The 22,271-nt window shown below is 42.7% G+C and overlaps 1 protein-coding gene and 1 long non-coding RNA gene across 2 annotated transcripts in view; both read left to right on the top strand.

Moving 5' to 3' along the window:
• Positions 1–364: 364 nt before the first annotated feature.
• Positions 365–6,467, top strand: LOC124037075. The gene is made up of 4 exons (XR_006839110.1): positions 365–467; positions 588–641; positions 729–1,668; positions 6,175–6,467. It is a non-coding gene; the product is annotated as an uncharacterized LOC124037075 (long non-coding RNA).
• Positions 6,468–17,432: 10,965 nt separating this feature from the next.
• LOC124037779 (tyrosine-protein kinase ABL2-like) overlaps positions 17,433–22,271 on the top strand; it is a 44,692-nt gene continuing 39,853 nt past the window's right edge. The window contains exon 1 of the mRNA XM_046352823.1: positions 17,433–18,088. Coding sequence (XP_046208779.1) covers positions 17,887–18,088 — 202 coding nt within the window. The 5' untranslated portion in view covers positions 17,433–17,886. The remainder of the gene's footprint in view (positions 18,089–22,271) is intronic.

Here is a 22,271-nt window from a genome sequence, read left to right as displayed (position 1 = left end):
CCTGACATTGAACCTTTACTAACGCTGATAAAGTTCTGGCCAGGTTTTCTAACTAATTCATATTCCCGTCCATATCAAACCATCAGTTAACCTGTAGCTGTTTGTGTGTCTGTCCATATTTACCTTCCTCCTCTAGGAGATCAAAGTATATAAGAGCGGTGACAAGGGTGACCCAGGATTTAAAGGGGACCAGGTGAGTGGACATTGGGCACATGGCTAACATTACTACATGAATTAGTTGCTTCATTTTATGTGACCCCACTCTCCTGTCAGACATGGCAGTTCTGTTTATTTGCTTGCATCTGCATTTTACCTCCTTCCATCCCCTCACTGTGTATTCATTTACTTGTCCTCTCTGATGGGCAGGGAGGACCTGTGCCTCCAGGTAAAGGAGAGGCAGAGGAGGGACATCAATGCTGCTGGGTAATGTTGGACCAGGGGGCACCCCTGGCTTTCCTGGAACCAGAGTAAGTGGAACCTCTTTGATCTGGTCACACGCAGTACTGTAATGGGATGGGATGAAATATTATTACACCTGTTCAGATCACCATATCCTGATGTAATGGTAATTTATCCATCTGTTTTAGGGTTATGATAGAATAATTGGGGAGAATGGTATGCAAGGAAAATATGGGCCAAAGGTGAGAGCAGTCTGGAAGTGAAGCTAGCATACTTTACCTTGTAGCGATCCAGATTGACTCTTGTATATTCATTATTTGTCTTTGCAGGGTGACAGAGGTCCTACCGGTGGACAAAGCGTTGATAGGCCTAGAGGTGATAAGGTACTGAATTTCTTTTGCGCTTACTTTTGACATTCATTTGTGGAGTCATTTTGCATATCGTACTTGTTTAGAATTGTTGTGTGAGATGTACTGATGTTTTTTGGGGGCAGGGGGGTTTCACAGGGTGGAGATGGTCGAGGGGGATTTTCTGGTATGCCAGGCCCTTTTGTAAGTGGAAATAGTCTGTTTAATTTGATGGATCATTCTAATCTGACTGTGGCTCAATGTGTCTGTCTTGTCTACAGGGAGAGATTGGGAAATCAGGAAAGAGAGGAGCTGAAGGAGACCTGGTATTAAGGTTCCTGTGTAACTACTCTTCTTATTCTGTCTATACAGCTTCCTGTCATTGTCTCAGTATAATTTTTTTTAAATCACCATCATCCCTATTTTTGGTGAAGAATTGACCTGATATTACATTTGAGATATCCAGACCTCCAGTTGTTTTCCTGTCAGTATGTTTAAGGTATTGTGTTTTCATCTGACCCTTGGATTTGAATCACACAGGGGAGGCCAGGAATTCCAGGACTCACTGGACTGAAAGGGCTGAAGGTGAAACCTTTACTTCAGGGTGCAGTCTTGCCTCACTTGCACATGCTGATATTACCACTAGAGGGCCAGAATTCAAGTGAAAACTCAAGAAAAATGGAATGGAATGGAACATGTCTTTCTTCACTTAGGGACTTCAAGGCCATCTTGGGGGTAGGGGACTGGATGGAACACATGGACCCCATTGTATCCCATTGTTCTATGCCAGAGATGGTCCTGTGTCTAATATACTCAGAGGTGTCACACACATACTGTATGTGGTTTGACCATGATCCCTGTCCTCTAGGGACCCATCAGAGGAACTGCATCTGACGGGAATTCCGGATCTACCAGACTAAGGGTAATATTTTACAGTTCAGATGTTTCTTTTGCTGTTATATGCCCTTTCAGGCTCTTTGGCACTCCTAACTCTTATGCTTCCCACTGGGCACAGACATCAATTCAACATTCCATGATTCAATGTAATTTAATTGAAATTAAGTGGAAACAACATTGATTCAATTAGTGTGTGCCTAGTGGCTTGTGATATACATTGCATTTGGAAAGTATTCAGACCCCTTGACTTTTTCCACGTTTTCTTATGTTACAGCCTTATTCTCAAATGGATTAAATAGTTGTTTTTCCTCATTAATCTACACACAACACCTCATAATGACAAACAAAAACAGTTTATTTTTTCTTTTTACAAAATGTATTAAATATATGTGTATTGGAAATATCACATTTTCATAAGTATTCAGCCCCTTTACTCAGTACTTTGTTGAAGCACCTGATTACAGGTGATTACAGCCTTGAGTCTTCTTGGGTATGACACTCCAACTTTGGCATATTATTTGGGGAGAAACTCCAATTCTTCTTTGCAGATCCTCTCAAGCTCTGTCAGGTTGGATGGGGAGCATCGCTGCACAGCTATTTCCGATTGGGTTCAAGTCCAGACTCTGGCTGGGCCACTCAAGGACATTCAGAGACTTCAAATCAAATCAAATCAAATTTATTTATATAGCCCTTCGTACATTAGCTGATATCTCAAAGTGCTGTACAGAAACCCAGCCTAAAACCCCAAACAGCAAACAATGCAGGTGTAAAAGCACGGTGGCTAGGAAAAACTCCCTAGAAAGGCCAAAACCTAGGAAGAAACCTAGAGAGGAACCAGGCTATGTGGGGTGGCCAGTCCTCTTCTGGCTGTGCCGGGTAGAGATTATAACAGAACATGGCCAAGATGTTCAAATGTTCATAAATGACCAGCATGGTCGAATAATAATAAGGCAGAACAGTTGAAACTGGAGCAGCAGCACAGTCAGGTGGACTGGGGACAGCAAGGAGCCATCATGTCAGGTAGTCCTGGGGCACGGTCCTAGGGCTCAGGTCAGTTGAAACTGGAGCAGCAGCATGGCCAGGTGGACTGGGGACAGCAAGGAGTCATCATGTCAGGTAGACCTGGGACATGGTCCTAGGGCCCAGGCCAGTTGAAACTGGAGCAGCAGCATGGCCAGGTGGACTGGGGACAGCAAGGAGTCATCATGTCAGGTAGTCCTGGGGCATGGTCCTAGGGTTCAGGTCCTCCGAGAGAGAGAAAGAAAGAGAGAAGGAGAAAATTAGAGAACGCACACTTAGATTCACACAGGACACCGAATAGGACAGGAGAAGTACTCCAGATATAACAAACTGACCCTAGCCCCCAGACACATAAACTACTGCAGCATAAATACTGGAGGCTGAGACAGGAGGGGTCAGGAGACACTGTGGCCCCATCCGAGGACACCCCCGGACAGGGCCAAACAGGAAGGATATAACCCCACCCACTTTGCCAAAGCACAGCCCCCACACCACTAGAGGGATATCTTCAACCACCAACTTACCATCCTGAGACAAGGCCGAGTATAGCCCACAAAGATCTCCGCCACGGCACAACCCAAGGGGGGGGCGCCAACCCAGACAGGCTGACCACAACAGTGAATCAACCCACCCAGGTGACGCACCCCCCCCCAGGGACAGCATGAGAGAGCCCCAGCAAGCCAGTGACTCAGCCCCCGTAACAGGGTAGAGGCAGAGAATCCCAGTGGAAAGAGGGGAACCGGCCAGGCAGAGACAGCAAGGGCGGTTCGTTGCTCCAGAGCCTTTCCATTCACCCTCCCACTCCTGGGCCAGACTACACTCAATCATATGACCCACTGAAGAGATGAGTCTTCAGTAAAGACTTAAAGGTTGAGACCGAGTTTGCGTCTCTGACATGGGTAGTCAGACTGTTCCATAAAAATGGAGCTCTATAGGAGAAAGCCCTGCCTCCAGCTGTTTGCTTAGAAATTCTAGGGACAATTAGGAGGCCTGCGTCTTGTGACCGTAGCGTACGTGTAGGTATGTACGGCAGGACCAAATCAGAGAGGTAGGTAGGAGCAAGCCCATGTAATGCTTTGTAGGTTAGCAGTAAAACCTTGAAATCAGCCCTTGCTTTGACAGGAAGCCAGTGTAGAGAGGCTAGCACTGGAGTAATATGATCACATTTTTTGGTTCTAGTCAGGATTCTAGCAGCCGTATTTAGCACTAACTGAAGTTTATTTAGTGCTTTATCCGGGTAGCCGGAAAATAGAGCATTGCAGTAGTCTAACCTAGAAGTGACAAAAGCATGGATTAATTTTTCTGCATCATTTTTGGACAGAAAGTTTCTGATTTTTGCAATGTTACGTAGATGGAAAAAAGCTGTCTTGGACTTGTCCCAAAGCCACTCCTGCGTTGTCTTGGCTTAGGATCTTAGGGTCATGGTCCTGTTGAAAGGTGAACCTAAGCCCCAGTCTGAGGTCCTGAGCACTCTGGAGCAGGCTTTCATCAAAGATCTCTCTGTACTTTCCTCCATTCATCTTTCACTCGATCCTGACTAGTTTCCCCGCCATCCATAGGAATGGTGCCAGGTGTCCTCCAGACGTGATGCTTGGCATTCAGGCCAAAGAGTTCAATCTTGGTTTCATCAGACCAGAGAATCTTTGCTTCTCATGGTCTGAGAGTCCTTTAGGTGCCGTTTGGCAAACTCCAAGCGGGCTGTCATGTGCCTTTTACTGAGGAGAGGCTTTCATCTGGCCACTCTACCATAAAGGCCTGATTGATGGAGTGCTGCAGAGATGGTTGTCCTTCTGGAAGGTTCTCCCATCTCCACAGAGAAACTCTGGAGCTCTGTCAGAGTGACCATTGGGTTCTTGGTCACCTCCCTGACCAAGGCCCTTCTCCCCCGATTGCTCAGTTTTGCAGGCTGCCAGCTCTAGGAAGAGTCTTGGTGGTTCCAAACTTATTCCATTTAAAAATGATGGCGGCCACTGTGTACTTGGGGACCGTCAATGCTGCAGAAATGTTGTAGAAACATCTCAAGGATGATCACTGGAAACAGGATACACTTGAGCTCAATTTCGAGTCTCTTAGCAAAGGGTCTGAATACTTATGTAAATAAGGTATTTCTGTTTTAACTTTTTTATACATTTGCACAAAATTCTAAAAAACTGTTTTCGCTTTGTCATTATGGGGTATTGTGTGTAGATTGATGAGTAAATGTTTTTATTGAATCCATTTTACAATAAGGCTGTAATGTAACAAAATGTGGAAAAGGGTAAGGGATCTGAATACTTCCTGAATGCACTGTATAGGGCTTTATTAATCTAGAAAGAGGATGATCTATTTTAGATGCAATTTGAATGGAGTTGATGGAGAAAGAGAGACTCCGAGAGAGGGCTCGCACATGCACTGATTTAAAGCAACAATATTAGAATGATAGTGTCACGACTTCCGCCGAACTCGGTCCCTGGCAGAGTTCGGCGGTGACGTCAACGGTCTTCAAGCAATTGCTGATCCACCTTTCATTTTCCATTGTTTTTGTCTTTGTTTTCCACACCTGGTTTTCAGTCCCCAATTACATGTTAATGTATTTAACCCTCGGTTTCCCCCATGTTTTGTGCGGGATTGTTTCTATGTTCATTTCGGTTCATGATGGCTGGTTTTTCGACGGGTGCTGTTTTCACCCGTGCATAATATTTTACCGTTTATATTTGGTCAAGTGTATTTATTACCTTGTGCCTTTATTTTTGAGTAAAGTAAGCTGTTCACTCATTTTGCTCTCCTGCGCCTGACTTCATGCACCAGCTACACTCACCTTCTGACAGAGGCTGTTTTTAAAACACTGCAGCTGCACTCACCTTCTGACAGAGGCTGTTTTTAAAACACTGCAGCTACACTCACCTTCTGACAGAGGCTGTTTTTAAAACACTGCAGCTGCAATAAATAAAAACATCTTTACAATTAAAAAACAAGGTGGATGGAGATGGGTAAATTAGACGCACATTCTGTCTTTTTATTGCTATGCTACAGCAAATGTCGGCCTACCTGTCACAAGAAAAAAAGTTACCATGATGAAATAATGTGTCTACATGCATTGTGAACTGCGCTCCATACTGAGATGGGCCGCCTTTCCCCACCCTGCGCGTTCATGATTCATCATGCAGAGGCCGTAGAGAAGCCATATTTAGACATATAATTTAAACAGTTCCATTTCACGCCATGCTGTTCATATAAATAATTTATTGTAATTTACCGGTTTCTTGCAGTTATTTATTCCGGGAAAAGGTAGTGATTTTGGGCGGTAAATCTCGGTAACCGGTTTCCCGCAATACACACCGAGTACATTTGCTGCTTTAACTACAAGACAAGTCATTCGACATAATCATTGTAATTCACCGCCTGGCCAGTTGATGTCAGCCAAGACTTATATCAAAGACTACAGGGCTACAGTACAGTGTGTGAGGCCAATGTTGTGTACTGTAATCACAGCCTGGTATTTGCTGCTTGTTTTCCCATGTCTGTCACTCAGGTGGAGGTACGAGTATGGGGGAGCACAGAGATCCATAGAGGGGACTTGGAGCTGTTGCCCCTCAGGGACGTTAGTGCGGAGGGAAGGGGAGATCACTGGGACACAGACCTCAGAGCTGTCCTGGGACCTTTGTGCTTTTTGTAGCCTCCATTTATCCAGAGAGAAGAAGCAAGCACTGCCCAGTGTATGGGGCAAGATCCTTTGGCTGCAATTCCTCATCAGAACAAAATAATGTTGTCTCATCATGTTGTCTGTTCGCTGTAGCGCTTATGTATAATTGCGATAACAACTAGCTGTACTGTATGATGAAATATGTATTTTGGAGAGATTGATATAATGTGTATTTTATAAAGAAAAATATATAGCTGTTGTGTTGTTTGTATCTCCTGCATATTGATTATTTTTTATTTATTAATTTCTCAGTGATGTACTGTGTGTGCTAATATATGCTTCATATTTGATTAATGTGGATGTTTTAAGAATGTAATGTACTCATTTGTATTTTATTGTTTAAGCATTTGTAAACATGTCTTTGCTAATATTTTATCTCTTGTTTTTTATACTTGCAAACGAATACCAGAAAACTTGATGACCTCCCATATCTGGATGGTCTAAAATTGTTGTACATTGATATGTCACTTCAGCTTACTTTACAATCACTTTCTTTGTCACACATTTTATGGTTTACAGCTATAATGCAATAAACAGCAGTACACCCTGTTGTCACAAATGGAATGAACCGAAATACAGTAGAAGTCGGAAGTTTTCATACAACACAGGTTGTAGTCATTAAAACTCTTTTCAACCACTCCACAAATTTCTTCTTAACAAACTATAGTTTTGGCAAATCAGTTAAGACATCTACTTTGTGCATGACACAAGTCATTTTTCCAACAATTGTTTACAGATTATTTCACTTATCATTCAGTGTATCACAATTCCAGTGGGTCAGATGTTTACATACACTAAGTTGACTGTGCCTTTAAACAGCTTGGAAAATTCCAGAAAATGATGTCATGGCTTTAGAAGCTTCTGATATGCTAATTGACATCATTTGAGACAATTGGAGGTGTACCTGTGGATATAATTCAAGGCCTACCTTCAAACTCAGTGCCTCTTTGCTTGACATCACGGGAAAATCAAAAGAAATCAGCCAAGACCTCAGAAAGAAATTGTAGACCTCCACAAGTCTGGTTCATCCTTGGGAGCAATTTCCAAACGCCTGAAGGTACCACATTCATCTGTACAACCAATAGTACGCAAGTATAAACACCGTGGGACCACACAGCCGTCATACCGGTCAGGAAGGAGAAGTGTTCTGTCTCCTAGAGATGAACGTGCTTTGAAAAGGACCTTGTGAAGATACTGGAGGAAACAGGTACAAAAGTATATATCCACAGTAAACCGAGTTCTATATCAACATAACCTGAAAGGCCACTCAGGAAGAAGCCACTGCTCCAAAAACGTCATAAAAAAGCCAGACTACGGTTTGCAACTGCACATGGGGACAAAGATCTTACTTTTTGGAGATATGTCCTCTGGTCTGATGAAACAAAAATAGAACCTTTTGGCCATAATGACCATTGTTATGTTTGGAGGAAAAAGGGGGAGGCTTGCAATCCGAAAAACACCATCCCAATCGTGAAGCACGGGGGTGGCAGTATCATGTTGTGGGGGTGCTTCACAAAATAGATGGCTTCATGAGGAATGAAAATGATGTGGGCATATTGAAGTAACATCTCAAGACATCAGTCAGGAAGTTAAAGCTTGGTCGCAAATGGGTCTTACAAATGGACAATGACCCCAAGCATACTTCCAAAGTTGTGACAAAATGGCTTAAGTACAACAAAGTCTAGGTATGGAAGTGGCCATCAGAAAACCCTGACCTCAATTCTATAGAACATTTGTGGGCAGAACTGAAAAAGCGTGTGCGAGCAAGGAGGCCTACAAACCTGACTCAGTTAAACCAGCTCTGTCAGGAGGAATGGGCCAAAATTCAACCAACTTATTGTGGGAAGCTTGTGGAAGATTATGCGAAACGGTTGACCCAAGTTAAACAACTTAAAAGGGAATACTACTAAATACTAATTGAGTGTATGTAAACTTCTGACCCACTGAGAATGTGATGAAAGAAATAAAAGCTGAAATAAAATATTATTTCTACTATTATTCTGCCATTTCACATTCTTAAAATAAAGTTGTGATCCTAACTGACCTAAGACAGGGAATTTAATGTAAACTTCTGACTTCAACTGTAAGTGCAATGAATGATAATATGAATGTTTTTGTAGGATGATGGAAAACTGTTGTAGCAGGAAATAGCAGTATTTATTACAGAACGTGATTTGCAAGATAAACCCATGCTGGGTAGAATTGTTCCTAACTGCTGTTCATGCAGAGCATGTGCAGTAGGTTTATACACGTTCATGCATTGAGGACCAATCATTATGTGTAGAATATTTTCTCATCCTCTCCTGCTAGCATGCCTTTAGACCATATAGCTATGGCTTTAGACCTATCTATTCCAGGGCACTATTAGAAATAATCTAATATTTTGTCTGTATAGCAATAACTGTTATAGTCTCCAGCCAAAAGCATAAAACAGAAGTTAATCCCACACAGAATGTATTTATATCACAGCGAGTAAACCTAATCCAATGTTAGAATTACACAGATCCTCATGGTTTATATTGTCATTAATTTCAAAAATAGTTTCCTGAATATAATTTATAATCACCTCCACATAGATGGCCTATGGTTGCAATCATATTCCCTCAATGACCCATAAACTATGTCCCTAATGGCACCACATTCACTTTATAGTGCACTACTTTTGACCAGAGCCCTATTGGCCTGTAACAATGTCAAATACATTTCTGTAGCCTACCACTACAGCACTTGCACATGCATGCAAAATAAAGGTTTTAATAGAGGCCTAATTGTCTTCTCTTCTGCAGCAACAATTGAGCAGTTAATTGCCCATGCTTGCACAATAAAATTCTAATTGAGATGATTCAACTTAAATAGTGTACAAGGACTGTTGTCAATGTTCTCACAAGCTCTAACCTAACTTTGATTATATTTTGCCTATGAAGGACAGTGTCCATGTGTACTCTGAGGTTTCTTACATGGACATCTTGTCACAGAACGTAAAATGTAATTTCCCAAGTTGCTCTAACCATGTAGACCAATTGAATACACCACACTTTAGCGTTTGATGCCATTATACTGGTCTGGAGAGGGAAACAAATAGGTCTATTGACTATTCATGATTAATGATTCAATTAGGTTCCAATCCACTACAGTGCATTTGGAAAGTATTCAGACCCCTCCCCTTTTCCACATGTTGTTAAGTTACAGCCTTATTCTAAAATAGATTAAATAAAAATAATCATCAATCTACACACAATACCCCATAATAACAAAGTGAAAACAGGGTTTTAGAATTTTTGCAGAAAAAACAGAAATACCTTATTTACATAAGTATTCAGTCCCTTTGCTATGAGACTTGAAATTGAGCCCAGGTGCATCCTGTTTCCATTGATCATCCTTGAGATGTTTCTACAACTTGATTGGAGTCCACCGGTGGTAAATTCAATTGATTGGACATGATTTGGAAAGGCACACACGTATCTTTATAAAGTTGACAGTGGATGTCAGAGCAAAAACCAAGCCATGAGGTCGAAGGAATTGTGTGTAGATCTCCAAAACAGGATTGTGGCGAGGCACAGATCTGGGGAAGGGTACCAAAATATTTCTGCAGCATTGAAGGTCCCCAAGAACACAGTGGCCTCCATAATTCTTAAATGGAAGAAGTTTGGAACCACCAAGACTTCCCACAGCTGGCTGCCCTGCCAAACTGAGCAATCGTTGGGAGAAGGGCCTTGGTCAGGGTGGTGACCAAGAACCCGATGGTCACTGACAGAGCTTCAGAGTTCCTCTGTAGAGATGGGAGAACCTTCCAGAAGGAAAACATTCTCTGCAGAAGGAAAACTGAAGGAAAACAATCTCTGCAGCATTCCAGGTCTTTATGGTAGAGTGGTCAGACGGAAGCCACTCCTCAGTAGAAGGTTCATGACAGCCCGCTTGGAGTTTGCCAAAAGGCACCTAAAGGACTCTCAGACCATGAGAAACAATAATCTCTGGTCTGATGAAACCAAGATTGAATTTGTTTGGCCTGAATGCCAAGAGTCACGTCTGGAGGAAACCTGGCACGATCCCTACGGTGAAGCATGGTGTTGGTAGCATCATGCTGTGGGAATGTTTTTCAGCAGCAGGGACTGCGAGGCTAGTCAGGATCGAGGGAAAGATGAATGGAGCAATGTACAGAGAGATCTTTGATGAAAACCTGCTCCTGAGTGCTCAGGACCTCAGACTGGGGTGAAGGTTCACCTTCCAACAGGACAACAACCCTAAGCACAACGCAGGAGTGTTTTCGGGACAAATCTCTGAATGTCCTTGAGTGGCCCAGCCAGAGCCCGGACTTGAACCCGATTGAACATCTCTGGAGAGACCTGAAAATAGCTATGCAGCAACGCTCCCCAGCCAACCTGACAAAGCTTGAGAGGATCTGCAGAGAAGAATGGGAGAAACTCGTCAAATACAGGTGTGCCAAGCTTGTAGCATCATACCCAATAAGACACGATGCTGTAATCGCTGCCAAAGGTGCTCAACAAAGTAAAGAGTCTGAATACTTATGTAAATATGATCTGTTGTTTTTAATAAACAATGCAAACATTTTTTAAAAACCCACAATTTCCTGGTTAACTTCGCAACTTAGTCCTGAAGTAATTTGGGATTCATATTACTCACCGGCACTGGTAGACTTTGGAACTGAATGAATATGAACGTCTGACCCATAATTTATTGCTTTGCTTTAGTCACATTTTCTCAATTTATTTCAGGGAAAATGGAGGTGGAGCAACACATTAGCAAAAATCTCCAACTGAAGAGGAAAACAGATTGCTATAAAACAGAGAATGTGTTCTATTGGTTCTGAGCAAGTGATTAGATGCTGATGTCGCATCCTCCTAACAATGTTGTCTGTTCTCACATCTCACCTGTCATTGATTGAGTCCCAATGATTCAACAAAGTTCTCTTTGTTCTGTCACTGTGTGTGGATGTGCCTACTTTACTCAAAAAACAGTGTTGTGCCATGGCTCTGCACTGCCAAATCCCTACTGGACTGACTAAATCTCCCTTAAGCCTATATAACTTGTAATCTTGTCATTTTAAACCCTGGCAAACTGCTTTGCCTTGATTGTCTGTTTTCATATCTGGTTATTTGTGCATTATAAAAAGAGCATATAACTAACAGAGTGAGCCAAAGTGATGCAAAAAGGCAATACTCATCTGCCTCTCTCTTCCACGTTGTAGGAGTCAACCTAAGTGACTGAGTGGCCAAATGAAAGGTTCACAGTGAATCGAGAAGTGCAGACTGAAGAGAAAAAGCCACTTAAAACATGTTTTGCTTTATGTATTGTTGAACAGTGTAATTGGCTGAGCTATGACTCGTCTTATTCACGTCTTAATAGTCATGGGTGAAATTAACATGTTCTATCTGTACTGTACACAACAAATGAAAGCAAAAACTCTAATCCTGAGAGCTCCCTTATTTGCACACAATGTAAGAGAATGAGGGCTGTTTGTTTAGTATAAAGGTCACTTGACATCTACCCTCGTCAGCTGTTACTGTGCAAACATAAAATAGACAGAACAATCGCCACAGTCTTTCTGGGCATGAGGTCATCAATTAAAACATGTTTTTGTTTTGAAGGGTCATTGTCTCCAGCTATAAAAATGTTGGTTACCTTAGTATCTGACTTAATGTGTCTAATATCATATGAATTTAAATCATGACTTATTTTTAATTCACAACCATCCTTTTCATTTCACTGGAGCCTTCTCCTGTCCCTGCTGTCTTCTTCCCTCCTCTGTCCGATAAGGAGAGAAGTAAGCTCAGGTACTGAGCCTCTCACTGCTCCCCCTGCCCCCTTTTTCCTTCCACCCTTCTCCATCCTGATCTGCTCTCTTACTATCTCAGAGATCGACATGACGTGTGTCATGGTCCTGTGTGTGTTCAACTCTATACTGCCAAGGATAACTTCCGTCAACACATCCTCACTCACAGCCAGCCTGTCCCATCGGTATGACACTCTTCCTGCATCTTCATTATATTATGTATTGCAGTGGTTCCAAACTGTGGGGTGTGCGAGGGATCGGCAGGCGGGGTGCCCCCCCAAAGAAAATATTGAAATACACTACCGTTCAAAAGTTTGGGGTCACTTAGAAATGTCCTTGTTTTTGAAAGAAAAGCACATTTTTTTGTCCATTAAAATAACATCAACTTGATCAGAAATACAGTGTAGACATTATTAATGTTGTAAATGACTATTGTAGCTGGAAACAGCTGATTTCCCACGGAATATCTACATAGGCGTACAGAGGCCCATTCTCAGCAACCATCACTCCTGTGTTCCAAAGCCACGTTGTGTTAGCTAATCCAAGTTTATCATTTTAAAAGGCGAATTGATCATTAGAAAACCCTTTTGCAATTATGTTAGCACAGCTGAAAACTGTTGTCCTGATTAAAGAAGCAATAAAACTGGCCTTCTTTAGACTAGTTGAGTATCTGGAGCATCAGCATTTGTCAGTTCGATTACAGGCTCAATTTGGCCAGAAACAAAGAACTTTCTTCTGAAACTCGTCAGTATATTCTTGTTCTGACAATTGAGGGCTATTCCATGCTGGAAATTGCCAAGAAACTGAAGATCTCTGTAACGGCTCTCGTTGGGAGAAGGAGACCAAGGCGCAGCGTTGTAGGCGTTCATCGTATTTTTATTGATGACACCAAGTAAAATAACAAAGACAAAAAACAAAAGTGCACAGTTCTGTCAGGAAAAAACACTAAACAGAAAACAATATCCCACAAAATCCAAAAGGAAAATGACAACTATATGATCCCCAATCAGAGACAACGATAGACAGCTGCCTCTGATAGGGAACCTCACTCGGCAAAGACAAAGAAATAGAAAACATAGACTTTCCCACCCTGACCTAACCAAACATAGAGAATAATAAGGATCTCTAAGGTCAGGGCGGACTCTGGCCGCAAACCTGAACCCTATAGGGGAGGGTCCGGGTGGGCATCTACTGTCGGTGGAGGGTGCGGAACGCAGACCCCGCTCCACTTGAGGCTCCCCCACTTCAGTGGCGCCTCTGATGCAGGGATCGTCGCCGAGACCTCCGGACCGTAGATCGTCGCTGCAGGCTCTTGACTGGGGACCATCGCTGCAGGCTCCGGACTGGGGACCGTCACTGGAGGCTTCGTGCCATGGATCATCACTGGAGACTTCGTGCCATGGATCACTGGAGGCTTCGTACATGGAGCCGGAACAGGTCTCACCGGACTGAGGAGACATACTGGAAGCCTGGTGCGTGGAGCTGCCACAACGCGTCCTGGCTAGATACGCACTTTAGCTCGGTGAGTGTGGAGAGCTGGCACAGGATGCACTGGGCTATGAAGGCGCACTAGAGGCATAGTGCGTAGAGCCGGCTCAGGATATGCTGGGCCGTGGAGGCGCACTGGAGGTCTGGAGCGTAGAGCTGAAACAACGCGTCCTGGCTGAATACCCCCGGTAGCACGGCAAGTGCAGGGAGCTGGTACAGGCCACACTGGGTTGTGCTGGCGAACTGGGGATACTGTGCATAGAGCTGGTGCAGGATATTCTAGAACGAAGAGACGCACTGGAGACCAGGAGCGCTGAGCTGGCACAATCCGCCCTGGCTGAATGCAACCTCTAGCACAGCAACTGCAGGGAGCTGGCACAGAGCGCACCGGGCATCACTGCATAAGCACGGGGAGTTAGCTCAGGTCTAAACCCTGACTCCGCCAATCTCCCCGTGTTCCCCCCAAAACAATTTGGGGGAGATGCCTCTCGGGCTTCCGTTGTTGTTCTAACTCCTCGTATCGTCGCCATTCCTCTCTCGCTGCCTCCAAAAAACAAAGAAATAGAAAACATAGACTTTCCCAAGCGAGTCAAGGATGTTGTTCCCCAATGCTGGAAGGGGGGCCTGGGTGACAAAGTTTGGGAACCCCTGGGGTACTGCGTCATTCAAATGGACAATTATATTAACTACCTCCATATTGCTAGAGCAATAGTTTAAGGAATTGAAGGAAGGAAATCATAAGTCATTTCTGTGCGTTTTCCTTTCTCTATAAGTTATGGTTCTCTTCTAAGCCTTCCTGCACTGCTGGCTCAACGCATTTGCTGGTATGCTACAGTTTGCTGTCGAGATATTTTACAAGTTACACTGGCAGACACCTTTACTCGATCATATTACTCATTTACTCCATCACTGACCAGATCTGCAGGACACTAGTGCCAGTGCTCACTACACTGCCTCAATGACACCTCAGCATACATGGACAGACAGAATTATCTGAATTTGGATACTTTATATAGTTTAGCTGGCCATCTTCTTTACTGTTCTTTTTTATACAGATTTTGCTTCACAGGATTGGTGGAACTCGACACCCTTTGACAATTACTACCACACCTGGAACGTGGTGGTAAATGACTGGCTGTATTACTATGTATATTGTGAATTCCTAAGGGTGAGTGTTGCGTTATTGTTGCACTAAGCATTAATGGGTCACCAGCTTCCTCTACTCCCAGGAGTGGTATGTACCGCGCTACTGCCCCCTATCCGGAGGAAAACATCACTGCACATATTGAAAAATATAAAATGTAGCCTTGTATTTTAATTTACTTTATACTTGAGTAGAGGCTCTTATCTAGGGTGACGTAGATGAGCAAGTATGGTTAAGTGTCTTGCTCAATGGCACAGACAGATTTTTCACCGAATTAACCTTTCGGTTACTGGGGCAATGCTCTTAACCGCTAGGCTAGCTGGTACCCTTTATAGTTTTATCATTCCTTTTAGCTGGGGGAAATTACTATACTCTTTCATTTCAAATGCACTTTCAAGGCCAATATGGTAAATCGTGAAATGGCAGCTTTGCTTAAAAGTTTACCTATTTTCAAACATGCAGTAGTATATTTAGCAAATAATCTAGTTAGAGAATGTTTGTGAATGTTTTATGTTCAGTCTCTATATTTTCTGTCTACTGGTGCCCAGGGTGTTTTCAATCATGTTGAGGGATTATTCAACAAAATGTAGCTTTTTTTGCAACGTTATTACTGGTAGGACTACTATGAATGTCACTATGAATTAATGTTTTGTCAGATGTAAAGCCTTATGCACATGATCAGATTAATTTAATGCTAATAAAGAATGCATATTTATTCAAAAGCAATATTGAAAGGGATTCTATACAAAGCAGTAATTCATTCCACACCTGAGCTTGAATTGGTGGAAACTGTTGTTGCAGCTGGATGTTACAATCTACCATAAAGGCCTGATTGGTGGAATGCTGCAGAGATTGCTGTCCTTCTGAAAGGTTCTCCTATTTCCACAGAGGAACTCTGAAGCGCTGTCAGAGTGAACATGGGGTTCTTGGTCACCTCCCTGACCAAGGCCTTTTCCCCCTGATTGCTCAGTTTGGCCGGGCAGTCAGCTCCAGGAAAAGTCTTCGTGGTTCCAAACTTCTTCCATTTAAGAATGATGGAGCTGTTGTGTTCTTGGAGACCTTCAATGCTCAGATATTTTTTGGTACCCTTCCCCAGATCTGTGCCTCACCACAATCCCGTCTCGGAGCTCCACGGACAATTCCTTCGACCTCATGGCTTGGTTTTTGCTTTGACAGGCACTGTCAACTGTGGGACCTTATATAGACAGGTGTGTCCCTTTCCAAATCATATCCAAAAAATATAAAAGATTACACGTCCAATCAATTGAATTTACCACAGGTGGACTCCAATCAAGTTGAAGAAACATCTCAAGAATGATCATTGGAAACAGTATGCACCTGAGCTCAATTTCGAGTCTCATAGCAAAGGATCTGAATACTTATGTAAATAAGGTATTTATGTTTTTATTTTTAATACTTTTGCAAAAATGTATAAAAAAACGGTTTTGCTTTGTCATTATGGGGTATTGTATGCAGATTGATGACGAAATTGTTTTATTTCATTAATTTTAGAATAAGGCTGTAACGTAAAAAAAAAGGGAAAAGTCACGGGGTACGAACACTACGAATCAACTGTTTATTTTTCTTTCGGGCATTTAAGATTTTGGAGATTTACATTTGTAATCTCATCCAGCAGATGGCGGTGAAATGTAAAATGTCTAAATTCCCACACTGACAATACATTGTCAATTGATAATCCCAAATGATCCATCATTTTCCATTTTACTCAGTAGATAAGTAATTATCTAAACTGAACCGCTTATAATTGTGTGTTATCTGAGGAAAATGTACATTGATATGTATCCTATTGAGAGATTTTATTGCAAGGCTACTTCAGCCTGGCTGTATTTCAATTGGGAGACATTTCTGTGCTGTTTACTACACATTACTATTTGTTTTACTATTTCAGTGTTTTTAACATTTATTTGAGACAACCTTTGAGCTTCTCGTGATGTCTTCTGATCATTTTGAACATAACTTTTTGTTTTACTCCAGAGTGAATCTTTTGTTCAGATATGTATATATATATTTTTTTTACAGAGATTGACATTCCTCTATTTTTCTTGAGATCAATTGATGGAGTTATGGTGTTTAAGACATTTCTGTGAAAATGGGTGTTCTGAGATATGCTTGATGTTATTACCATTGCAGTGCTTTAGGTATTGTTTGTCAGGTGGTGCCCGCTTCAAAACTAAGCTATGAATCTTTGATAAAGAGTCTATTGTTGGTCTTTGTCACAAAATCCTGGGTTAGAATTGTGACTTCTGTATTTTTCATTTCAAGCGTTTATGAAGCACAAACTGTGTCATGTCAGGGGTGATGGCATAAACACAGTAAGAATATTGTCTGTCGCTGCCAAAAGAAAATAGCCATAGGCTGTCTTTTTAAATGTGTTTTTATGGGATAAATAGCTATAACACAAATAACAGTAGATCAATGTTATGACAATATTTCAATACTTTATGTTAAACGTTGAACAATATACATTTCGTTTTTCCAGAGGTTTTATTTCACACATACAAGTTATGAACAATGCAATCATGCTGGGTGCCATGGTAATAGTTGGTCCAGGGAATCTCATTCTCCAATAGGGTGGAGGATCAATGATGTATATAATCATTGGTTGGTCCTCGGGCTGTCCGTCATCTAGTGGCTCTGAGGTCCTTGTAACGTTGGGGACTTGTAATGGATCAATGTGACCTGGGGAGTGTGGTGAAATCCTCTTCCTAAATAGTAAACTCTATTCTGCGGTAAAGATGGCGGCTGCAGAAGGGGCGCGCAGTGCCTGGAGCACGGCGAAACAACCCTGAAGGGTCCATATTTCGCAGAAACTCGGACGTGGGGGACTGAACATTCCTGCCTCGAGATCCCACGGACCGTTGGCAGAGAGTTTCAGTGACTTTTGATTTATTTTTTGAGACAAGGTGGGTGGGTTTCACCGATACTAGCTATCGAGCTAACGTTAGCGAGATAAGCTAGCTAGCTAGGACGTCGGGTGGATAAAAGGGTGTCGAGGAAGACTATTCGGAACAGGCCGCTCCACAGTTGGGGGATGTGAACCGGGAGTGTGCAGGATTGGCTAGCTTCGTCCCGAACATCTTTACACCGAACTGCGGGGATGGGACAACAGGTAGGCCGCGTCGGTGAGGGGGCTTCAACAGGACTCCAACCGCCACCACCGCAACAACACCCGGGCAAGGGGAACAGGGGAAGTGCAGGGAGGAGACCCCGGGAAGTCAGCAGTACCGGAACGGCACCAGGCAGGGTTGCTGCCGTTAACGTGCCGGACCCAGCAATTAATATATTTACCCAGCATTCAGGTAGGAAAAGACACATAGTATTATAAAATTGTTTATTTTATCAACTGGTATGTCAAGTAATAACGGCAGCTAGTTAGTCAAACTGATTTATTTAGCGGGTGTTTGCTAGCTAGTTAGCTAACGTGCTAACTAGTTCACTGCTAGTCAACTCGGTGCCTGACTACGACATCGTAGCGGAAATACAAGAACTTGCTATCATCAGTGACAGCTCTAGGTGTACCGTTAGTCAGCTTGTATTTGCTAGTTTTCTTGATTTCTAGGTAAGTGTAGCTAGTCAGTGCTACTACGAACGTGGATTGTGTTTCGTTATTCTGAGACAGAGAGGGATGGGGGAAAACACGTTTCGGTACTGCACAGCTGCAAGGAACAAAAATGACCGTTCACGTCTATGGCGACCTGGACTCCGAGTCCGAGATGCTTGTTAAACGATGATCTCTGCCACCCGTGATCCAGTGGCAATTCGACTCCATTAACTCACTATGGCAGCCACAACAATGCCACATTTCAGCCTGGAGTGATTTTCAAGTATGGTCTTTTACAACATAGCCCACTCAACAGAAAATTGGTGTGCAAGGTAACTTTGAATTATGTTTGTGTAACAAACTATGGAATGCTTCACCTGGAATGCTTTTCCAACAGTCTTGAAGGAGTTTCCACATATGCAGAGCACTTGTTGGCTGCTTTTCCTTCACTCAGCGGTCTAACTCATCCCAAAACATCTCAAATGGGTTGAGGTCAGGTGATTGTGGAGGCCAGGTCATCTGATGCAGCACTCCGTCACACTCCTTGGTCAAATAGCCCTTACACAGCCTGGAGGTGTGTTGGGTCACTGTCCTGTTGAAAAACAAATGATAATCCCCACTAAGCGCAAACCAGATGGGATGGTGTATCGCTTTGCAGCAATTCGACTATGAAGGCCAGATTCATGCAGTCTCCTCTGAACAGTTCATGTTGAGATGTGCCTGTTAATTGAACTCTGAAGCATTTATTTGGGCAGGGGTAACGGGCACACTTGTTAACTGAAATGCATTCCAGGTGACTACCTCATGAAGCTGGTTGAGAGAATGCCAAGAGTGTGCAAAGCTGTCATCAAGGCAAAGGGTGGCTACTTTGAAGATTCTCAAATATAAAATATCTTTTGATTTGTTTAATACTTTTTTGGTGACTACATGATTCCAGATGTTATTTCGTGGTTTTGATTTCTTCACTATTATTCTACAATGTAGAAAATATAAAATAAAACCTGTAAATTAATAGGTGTCAACTTTTGACTGGTACTGTACGTACAGTCATTATGCCTCTATCTAGGCCTGCAATGTGTCAATGGCCTTCAGCCTTGACTAAATCCTATCAGTAAGGATCTTCATATGGTGAAACTATTATTACATTTAGTAAGCGAAGTCCTGCTTTGAGCTACTGTAGAAGTAATTGCCATTATGTATATGTTATCGAGTTCTGTAAGACCATTTAGGGATGCATTGTTCCAGGAGTTGAGAATGTTATTATTCTGTGTCTGACGAAGATACTGTATATCCATCCACAATTGCAACAACTATCCAGTCTCTACTGCTTCCATTGAGCTTTGCTTTACCCAAGGGAAGGTCAGTCAGTCTTGCATGGAATCAGATGTGATGGGAATGGGGAGAGTGTAAGGCTCGTCTAGTAGTTGTTTTTTCAGCTCTCTGCACAGGGGCAAAGCGAGACCTGTCACATCCACAATGAACCTCTTCAGCTGGAAACGCAAACCTGCAAAGTGCACACTGTCTGTACTTTCAAATGTCCAAGTGTCCTTTTTATAACTGGATGCATAGCCAAGTGTTGAAAGGCTATTACCTTGTAAACCCTCACAATATAATGGAAGTATGAAAGCATTTGTCTGTGCAACTCTCTCCTTGACCGAGCAGGAGAAATTCTAATTGAAGCCTAGGCTATATGATGCAGTTCTATCCTTGTAGTGCCACTGTTGGGTAAAAGTATTGTCTTGTGAAACCATTGGGCCATGGGAGTAAAGTCAGCACTATCTGTCGAACATGGTTTTGTCTATTCATAGGATTTGATCCCTTCACATCTGGCTGAGTTATGTCACCATGGCTGATTCTAAGGAAGTTATTATTTTGCAACAAAGCCCATTTCCTCCTTTTCTTTAGTCCGCAAGATGATTTGGCGGTTCTTCCTGGGTAATTCCACGGTGATGCTTAGACTCCAGATTTTATTTTACTTTAAAATGTAAGACAAACTGTCTTTCTGTGCTGTCATTATGTTAACAATCTTTGCATCTCCACTGTTCTTAAAATAAATGACCACAGAAAACTTAAACACATTAAGTACTCCTTGTGCATAGTTGTAAAGTTTAACTTTGTATTCATTCTGGTACTGTGGAATTGCCCTCCTTTTAGCCATTTTGGGGGTTGTTAGTGTTGGACAGTTAGTCCTTTGTATGGTTTGTCAGTTGTAAAAGGCCTAGGCCAATTGTTTCCCTAAATGAAAGTACAATGACATGTTGCGTTTGATACCGTGGCTACGTGAGATGGATGCCTCAATCTCTGACCCTTTTGAGGTTTGTGTGTAGTACACGTACATGTATTTTTGCCTGAAGGAAGTGATTCACTGTGGGGACGGACACAAGTTCTTCTGAATCAATGGCCTCTGCATCTCCCGTTCCCCCCACAGGCAAGTTGACTCAGCTTGTCCCTGTTGGCCCACAATGCCATTTTGGTATTTCTTTATTATTTATTCATTGTATCCGGCCCTTACAAGAAGTTATTTTGCAGCGTTATGAAAACCAAAGCCTACGTTGCAATTTGAAGCTGAAGGTAATGGTATCTTTGTGATAGGGCAATATGAAGCTCAAGGCTTTCATTCCCCCTAACCACACGACTTTAGAGTGCTCACTCAGCGTAATGCTCTTCTGATCAAGTGAACTTTTATGGCGCTTGTGTGGAATATGGCCTCTTATTTGGCTTTGCTTTGGGCTCTCGCTCTTTTGCAGAATTCACAGAAGTGGTGATTTGTCTATCAAATCCATAAACCGTTCAGCAGGTCCAAGTCGAGAGCAGGTTTCATATACTTGATTAGCAAATGGGCCACATGTACAGTGCATTTGGGAAGTATTCAGACCTCTTGACCTTTTCCACATTTTATTACTTCCAGCCTTATTCTAAAATGGATTTAGTCGTTTTTTTCCTCCCTCATCAATCTACACACAATACCCCGTAATGACAAAGCGTAAACAGGTTTTTAGAATTTTATTTACATAAGTATTCAGACCCTTTGCTATGAGACTTGAAATTGATCTCAGGTGCATCCTGTTTCCATTGATCATGCTACAACTTGATTGGAGTCCACCTGTGGTAAATTCAATTGATTGGACATGATTTGGAAAGGCACACACCTGTCTATGTAAGGTCCCATAGTTGTCCGAGCAAAAACCAAGCCATGAGGTTGAAGGAATTGCCTGTAGCGCTCCGAGACAGGATTGTGTGAGGCACAGATCTAGGGAATGGTACCAACGCATTTCTGCAGCTTTGAAGATCCCCCAAGAACACAGTGAATTCCATCATTCTTAAATGGAAGAAGTTTGGAACCACCAAGACCCTTCCTAGAGCTGGCCCGCCCAGCCAAACTGCGCATTCGTGGGAGAAGAGCCTTGGTCAGGGAGGTGAGCCTTGGTCACCATCTCCTCTGTGGAGATGCGAGAACCTTCCAGAAGGGCAACCATCTCTGCATCACTCCACCAATCAGGCCTTTATGGTAGAGTGGCCAGACTGAAGCCACTCTTCACTAAACAGCACGTGACAGCCCACTTGGAGTTTGCCAAAGGGCACCTAAAGGACTCTCGGAACATGAGAAACAACATTTTGTGGTCTGATGAAACCAAGATTGAAATCTTTTTGTTTTTGGCCTGAATACCAAGCGTCACTTCTGGATGAAACCTGGCACCATCCCTATGGTGAAGCATGGTGGTGGCAGCCGCATGCTGTGGGGATGTTTCTCAGCGGCAGGAACTGGGAGACTAGTCAGGATCGAGGGAAGATGAACAGAGCAGAGTACAATCCATTTGTAAATAAAGCTGTAATTGTAACAAAACGTGGATAAAGCCAAGGGGTCTGAATACTTTGCAAATGCACTGTATTTAATAACATTTGCCCATGCCCATGACCCCTGATACATTTAAGCTGATTTG

The sequence above is a fragment of the Oncorhynchus gorbuscha genome, linkage group LG06, assembly GCF_021184085.1.
Source record: "Oncorhynchus gorbuscha isolate QuinsamMale2020 ecotype Even-year linkage group LG06, OgorEven_v1.0, whole genome shotgun sequence".
NCBI lineage: Eukaryota > Metazoa > Chordata > Actinopteri > Salmoniformes > Salmonidae > Oncorhynchus > Oncorhynchus gorbuscha.
This window is presented reverse-complemented; position numbering and strand designations above follow the sequence as displayed.